The 7,568-nt window shown below is 38.8% G+C and overlaps 1 protein-coding gene across 1 annotated transcript; it reads left to right on the top strand.

Moving 5' to 3' along the window:
• Nucleotides 1–170: 170 nt before the first annotated feature.
• On the top strand, nucleotides 171–7,560 carry LOC141336129 (keratin, type I cytoskeletal 19). Its single transcript, XM_073841654.1, has 8 exons — nucleotides 171–767; nucleotides 1,304–1,386; nucleotides 1,920–2,076; nucleotides 2,155–2,316; nucleotides 2,394–2,519; nucleotides 4,376–4,676; nucleotides 4,789–4,907; nucleotides 7,436–7,560. The coding sequence occupies exons 1-8, from the start codon at nucleotides 204–206 to the stop codon at nucleotides 7,439–7,441; spliced, it is 1,518 nt and encodes a 505-aa protein (XP_073697755.1). The 5' UTR covers nucleotides 171–203; the 3' UTR covers nucleotides 7,442–7,560.
• The last annotated feature ends 8 nt before the right edge of the window (nucleotides 7,561–7,568 follow it).

Here is a 7,568-nt window from a genome sequence, read left to right as displayed (position 1 = left end):
CTCATGGTTCTTCATCAAAGTACTGTTTTAACATTTGCATGTCATTATTTCTGGTAACGGTTCTGTCCCCGGGGCCGTACGCTCCCACCCAAGGGCCCGTCACTGAGTGACTGACGCACATCTATAAAACACATCTGTCTCCAGCATCCTGCACTACTCACACCAGCACCTCCACTTGCATCTCGCATCTCTCCACTCTAGACATGTCAAGGAGCTGTAGCAGGTCTTACTCCGTGGCCAGCGGCCGCTCGCTGGCTCCCGTCAGCTTCTCCAGTTTCGGAAGTCAGTCGGTGTTGGGCGGAGGTCTGCAGAGCGGTGGCGGTGGAGGCTTGGGCTTCAGATCTGGAGCTGGTTTGGGCTTCGGGTCCGCCGCTGGATTGGGTTTCGGTGGCGGCGGTAGATGGGGTCTCAGAGCCGGAGGTGGTTTGGGCATCGGATCCGGTTTTGGGGCAGGTGGAGGTTCTCTCTCGGCTAGTCATAGGACGGTTGGGGGCGCTCTCTCGGCCGCAGGTGGTGGAGGCGCCATCGGGGAGAGCTTTAGGGCGGGCGGAGGTTTTCTCGCAGAGGCGGTGTCCAACGTCGTCAGTGAGAAACAGCAGCTGCAGGTTCTGAATGACCGCCTCGCCACCTACCTAGACAAGGTGAAGCGTCTGGAGACCACGAACCTCGAGCTCAACGAGAAGCTCCGTGCGTTCACCGTCAGCCGAGTCCAGACCAGCTTTAACTTGGAGCCCTACGAGATCCAGATTAAACCACTGCGGGAGAAGGTGCACAGATTCTCTGCATCTGTTTCAACATTCAATTTTAAAAATATTTCTTTGGCATGATTGTTTTTACATATGTGACCCTGGACCACAAAACCAGTCTTAAGTGGCACGGGTATATTTGTAGCAATAGCAAAAATACATTATCTGAGTCAAAATTATTGCTTTTTTTAATGCCAAAAATCAGAAAATATAGATCATATTCCATGAAGATATTTTCTACATTTCCTGGCATAAATATATAAAAGCTTAATTTTTGATTAGTAATATGCATTGCTAAGAACTTCATTTGGGCAAATTTAAAGGTGATTTTCTTAATATTTTGATTTTAGTTTTTTTTTTTTTTTTTTTTTACCCTTAGATTCCAGATTTTTTATTCAGCCTTCAGACGTAAAAATCTCAGTAAAAAAAAAGACCCTTATGACTGGTTTTGTGGTCCAGGGTCACATATAATACTGAAATGTACATAGTTACAGTATAACAGTAGCAAATAACAATAAAACAGTATTCAATTCATGATGCATCTTCTCTTTCTCCAGCTTCTGCTGCTCATTCAGGACCACGCACGCATTGCTTTAGCCGTAGACAATGCCAAACTGGCCACTGATGATTTCAGAATGAAGTAAGTTTCTGACTAGATGAGCTGCATTGAAAGCTTTAGTTAATTGTTGTAAACAGTTAAAGGCCCATTCGCACTGAGAACAATGCCTCGATGAACCATAACTTGTTTCTCTGCCCTGGTGAAAAAACCAGCTAAAACCAGCTTAGGCTGGTTGGCTGGTTTTAGCTGGTCAACCAGCCTGGTTTTAGCTGGTCATAGCTGGTTGGCAGGCTGGTTTTAGAGGGGTTTTGGCCACTTTTCCAGGCTGGTCAGGCTGGTCTTAGCTGGTCAAGCTGGAAAACCACCAGCTAAAACCAGCCTAACCAGCCTGGCCAGGCTGGGAGACCAGCTAAAACCAGCCACTTCCAGCTTAAACCAGCTAATACCAGCCAACCAGCCTAGGCTGGTTTTAGCTGTTTTTTTCAGCAGGGTGTGTCATTATCATTATAGTTGTAGTGCGGATCTCCTTATTTCACAGAAGTAGAACGATTAACTCAAACATTGTCGATTTTGTAATAATGTGGACTGTCTGAGCGTTTAACCGTGTCACGCAGGTTTGAGACGGAGCTGGCCATGCGTCAGTCGGTGGAGGGCGACATCGCTGGTCTGAAGGCCCTGAAGAAGGAGTACGACTCCACCAATGTTGTGTTACTGCAGGAGCTTGCAGGCCTTGAGAAAGAGTGTGACGCTATCAGAGACGCGCACCAGGAGGTGAGGCATGTTGACAAACTGATAATCACAAACTAAAAGACACAACCTGAGCATGGTGACCTTTGCTCTGCTGTTCAGGACATGAAGGCTCTGCGCGGGCAGATGGTGGGCACCGTGACGGTGGACGTGAAGGAGATCGAGAGCACAGATCTGTCGCAAGTGCTGTCCCAGATCCGCTCCGAGTACGAGACGGCCATCGAGAAGAACCACCGAGAGGCTGAGAACTGGTATACCAAACAGGTAGGAACACACACAGATGAGCTGCACACGGCGCTCCGGAGTGATTTAACATTACTGATGCTGCTGCTGTGGTTCAGCTGGAGAAGAGGCAGGCGGAGGTGACGCTGAGCACAGAGACGGTCGTCAGCGGCAGCTCCGAAATCACAGACAGCCACAAGCAGAGCCTGACTCTACAGACACAGCTGAATGGTGCGCTGATGAAGGTACAAAAACTCATTGTGTTCTGCTGGTCAACTTTAGCAGGTTAGGCTGGATTGTGGACAGATTTTAATATGTGGTGCGTAAAACGCTGCCTCTACAGCTAACAAAAAATATATGCTGTATGGATGTTTTGCTAACATTTCCATTAAGGTATGAAAACATTATTACTTTGAATGTTCTCTGAACGCTCAAAACATCCATTTTTTAAAATGTTTTAAAAACACGTTTTCTCAGTTATGTGAATATTAGCGAAAAAGTTATAAGAAGCATTTGTTATTTTGGGAACATTACTTTTGAATGTTCTCTGAATGTTAACATTTTTTAAATGTTTTAAAAACCTTTTTTCTTGGAGAAAACACTAATGGTGCGACACAAATGATGCAAAACAGGTGAGGCGGTCTTCTGCGCAGGTTGAAAAATTTCAGCTTGAGCGGAAAATTTGCCTGACGTGTGTTTTTGCACAAGCCAATCAGCGAGGAGCTTATTGACGTCCATTTTGACACATTTTGTTGTATCAGAAACTGGAGGAGAGGATTATTCAATGATTTTATTTGCGCGAGTGACACGAAAACATGCTAGGAGTAATCTAGAGCAATAACGTAAAGCAAATATTTACCATTAGGGAATGTTTATTATTTTGCAAATGTTATGAGAATGTTTCCTGTTTGCTGAGTCTGTAATTTTAAGGCTTTAATTACTTCTGGCAAGAAGATGTGCATGAGTTAATAACTCGCATTTATCCTTACAGAAAAATCCCAGAATGCACTGTGATAAGTTATTTATCAAAATTAAGTAAAAAGCCAATTATAAACAATTATTAAGGTTTATAAATGTATTTGATTAAAAAAATATATTATACACTGCATTCAGAAGTTTGAAGTCAGTAGGATTGTCTATTTAAATGAAATTAATACTTTTATTCATCAAGGATGCATTAAATTGATCAAAAGTGACCGTTATATTGGTATAAACCATTTATAACATTTATAATGCTTTGAAAGATTTATACCTTTATCGAACTTCACTGCAAAAAATGCTTTTCTTACTTAGATTTTTTGTCTTGTTTCCAGCCAAAATATCTAAAAAATTCTTGAATCAGGAGGGATTTTCTAGACAAGTAAAAAATTTGTGTCTTGTTTTTAGTAAAAACAAGTCAAAATTAGGTGAGTTTTTGCTTAAAACAAGCAAAATAATCTGCCAATGGGGTAAGAAAAATAATCTAGTTGTCTGCTTGAAATAAGATTTTTTTTTTCTTACCCCATTGGCAGATTATTTTGCTTGTTTTAAGCAAAAACTCACCTAATTTTGACTTGTTTTTACTAAAAACAAGACACAAATTTTTTACTTGTCTAGAAAATCCCTCCTGATTCAAGAATTTTTTAGATATTTTGGCTGGAAACAAGACAAAAAATCTAAGTAAGAAAAACATTTTTTGCAGTGTTTCTATTCATCTGTGAATTCTGAAAAATTAAATGTATGAAGTTTTCGACAAAAATATTGTGCAGCACAACCATTTTCAACTCTGATAATAATCAGAAATGTTTGTTGAGCAGCAAATCCGCATATTAGAATCATTTCTGAAGGATCATGTGACACTGAAGACTGGAGTAATGATGCTGAAAATTCAGCTTTGATCACAGAAATAAATGACATTTTAATTTGTAGTAATATTTCACAATTTTTACTGTAGTTTGATCAAATCAATGCAGCCTTGGTAAGCAGAAGAGACTTCTATTACTTTTAAAGAGTGGTGTAATTAAACAAACTCTTCAGTTTGGTAATAATTAAAAGAGTTTAAGCAGTAGGCTGGTGTCAGATGTGTGTGTAAATGCTGGTGGTCTGTGTCTGGCGTGTGCAGAAGGCGAATCTGGAGCAGCGTCTGGTGGAGGTTCAGGCTCAGTATCAGGCTCAGCTCTACTCTCTGGCTCAGCTGGCCGGCGGTCTGGAGGGTGAGCTGGCGTCGGTGCGCGAGAGCGCCATGCAACAGAGCCGCGACTACCAGCTGCTGCTCAGCACCAAGGTTCAGCTGGAGCGTGAGATCAGCAAGTATAGAGCTCTGCTTGAGGGCGCCGGAGAGTTCAGCAACTTGTCAGTATCTGCACTCAAGACGCCGGTGGTTAAGGTTGTCAAAACCTCTTCCGTTTCATCAGTCTCTGCAGGTGAGGATGAGTTAACGCCTCACAGCAAAAATCCTGATTACAAGCTACACGCTAATGTTTGGTAATGTTATAGTGAACCAGCTCCATTATTCAGTGATGTGATTGGTTTCAGGTGCAGACGGTGTAGTCGACATCATCTCTTCTGAAGTGAAGTCCGGCGGTTCCAGTGCGAGTGAGTTGGTGGCAGGAGCAGTCGGTGGAGCAACAGTGGATGCAGTGTTACCAGCTGAGGTAAGATCTGTCTCAGCGCAGTAATTAATTGTGTTTATGTGGTAGGGTACGACGGGGCTAAAGGCACCCCAGAGTAAAAGTCACCTTTGATATTATTTTCCTCCAAACCACTAGATGGCAGAAAAACGTGCCGTAGCACTTTCCAAAACGCCCGCTTTTCAAGATACACGTGAAATTTTGGCTGATGCTCGACGCAGTGCAAAGTCGATTCTTTGCTTACTTGATCTAATATTTGATGTTTTTTAAAATGTTGTAGATTTAAGTAGCAAATGAGAACCGCTAAAGTTCTTGAATATATCTTAAGACAAAGGTCGTCTTAACGATTTTCGGTTTTGTTTAACCCTCTCGTTGCGTTCGGGTTCCTGTCACACCTGATGTTCCCGGTCAAAACTGACTGGACCCCAAACAATTGCTTATAAATCTCTCATTATGCTATATTACCACCTAATATCAGATATCTTTCATTTAGGACTGGTTTTGTGTTTCTATTTGCATCTGAATAATCATAGGCCTCATTTATCTGAAAATAGGTACCTCGTTTTTTGAGTGAAAAAAAAATCTTTTTTTATGAATAATTTTCACAAAATTAAATAAATAATTAAAAAATTGCACTGTTTATCACACTAGTGTTCTTTAATGTTTAATCAGGAAGTTTGCTTTTAAATGCTTTTGTACAAAATTGCAAAATGTCACACTTATGGTGTTCCGGGTCAAAAATTACCGGACTCCAAACAATAGCTTTTAAATCTCTCATTTTTCTATATTATCACCAAATATTGGATTCAATCTTTTTGACAACTTGATTTTTTTTATTATTATTATTTAGGACTGGTTTTGTGTTTCTATTTGCATCTGATTAATCGTAGGCCTCTTAATCTGAAAATAGGTACCTCGTTTTTTGAGTGAAAAAAATATTTTTTTATGAATTAAAAAAAAAATGCACTGTTACTCACACTAGTGTTCTTTAATGTTTAATCAGGAAGTTTGCTTTTAAATGCTTTTATCTTGTACAAAATTGTAAAAAGTTACACTTTTGGTGTTCCCGGGTCAAAAATGACCGGACTCCAAACAATTTCTTATAAATCTCTTGGTTTGCTATAATATCACCAAATATTGGATTCAATCTTTGCTTTTTTCGCTCAAAAAACTAGGTGTCTACTTTCAGAAAAATGAGGCCTACGATTAATCAGATGCAAATAGAAACACAAAATCAGTCCTAAATGAAAGAAAACAAGTTGACAAAAAGATTGAATCCAATATTTGGTGATGATATAGCATAATGAGAGTTTTATAAGCAATTTTGACCCGGGAACACCACAAGTGAGACTTTTTGCAATTTTGTACAAAATAAAAGCATTTAAAAGCAAACTTCCTGATTAAACATTAAAGCACACTAGTGAGATGAACAGTGCAAATATTTAGAATTTTTTGTTTAAAATTGTAAAAATTATTTATAAAAAAATGTTTTACTCAAAAAATGAGATGCCTATTCTCAGATAAATGAGGCCTACGATTAATCAGATGCAAATAGAACCATAAAACTAGTTCAAAATAAAAGAAAACAAGTTGACAAAAAGATTGAATCCAATATTTGGTGATAATATAGCATAATGAGAGTTTTATAAGCAGTTGTTTGGAGTCGGGTCATTTTTGACCGGGAACACCACAAGTGTGACTAGGTGAAATAAAACCCCCAAAATAACGTAAGTATTTATACCCTGTGTGAACAAAGTCAGGAAGTTTGAGTCCAATGCGATAACGTTAACTAGTATTTTCAGGGTCAATTTGACCCCAATTAATGCAACAGTTTTTAAATAACAAAATAATATGTAAAAGTATGCTATTTGGGGTAAAAAGCACTCCTGCTGTCGTGGCTAAAAGGCACAATAATTAACATGAGAATTAATAGAAGGCTCACTTTTCTATTTGTTGACCTGACATTGTTAGAGTCAATATCCATCTTAAAGATAATCACAGTGTTTAGAATGAAACCATCATATTTAAAAACATGCTATTAATCATACCATATAATAAAATATCATTTGTTGTTACTACTGTAATGCTTTCTGAAATGCTTTCTGTATTTTAAAGTATGTTTTATTTTAACATTTTAATGACAGTATATTTATCGGACAAAAATTAATTCGTTTATTTAACAAAATAATCAGAAACTAGTACAAACTTTCCTAAAGTGATTGTTTTGAACAAATATTAACTTGGTCATTATTTAAAAAAAAACATTATTTTAGCTAAAGCATTTGTATCAATACCCCTGTGCCACTTCATACACAAATAAACGACTTGTATGATTTATTTTCACACAAAATCTGTTGCTTCATAAATGTTCAATACAAACGTATATATTTTTCTGCAATCATACACTTTGGGCACAATGAAAAAACACTTTTTTTGTTAGATTTTGCCTTTATCCCCGTTGTACCCTATGAAATGTGCCAGTTTAGAATGCCATAAAAGAGCAAATTGTGAGATTTTACTGATGAGATCTTTCATCTCTTTTAATCTTGCAGCCGTAATGTCCAGTGGAGAGATGAGTGGGATCTGATGTCTTCAAAGCTCAGCCAATCAAACACCAATGTCACACTAGTGTGTTACTCTGCACAACTGGCAAACATCAATAAACCCAAACACTAAAGCCAATCT

The sequence above is a fragment of the Garra rufa genome, chromosome 6 (assembly GCF_049309525.1).
Source record: "Garra rufa chromosome 6, GarRuf1.0, whole genome shotgun sequence".
NCBI classification, from domain to species: Eukaryota; Metazoa; Chordata; class Actinopteri; order Cypriniformes; family Cyprinidae; genus Garra; species Garra rufa.
Note: the sequence above shows the minus strand (reverse complement) of the source record. Positions and strands in the feature narration are given on the sequence as shown.

Coding starts and splice junctions, on each gene's coding strand:
- LOC141336129 (XM_073841654.1), top strand. CDS start 204: ATGTCAAGGAGCTGTAGCAGGTCTTACTCCGTGGCCAGCGGCCGCTCG. Junction 1,387..1,919: donor ACTGATGATTTCAGAATGAA/GTAAGTTTCTGA, acceptor CGTGTCACGCAG/GTTTGAGACGGAGCTGGCCA. Junction 2,077..2,154: donor TCAGAGACGCGCACCAGGAG/GTGAGGCATGTT, acceptor TCTGCTGTTCAG/GACATGAAGGCTCTGCGCGG.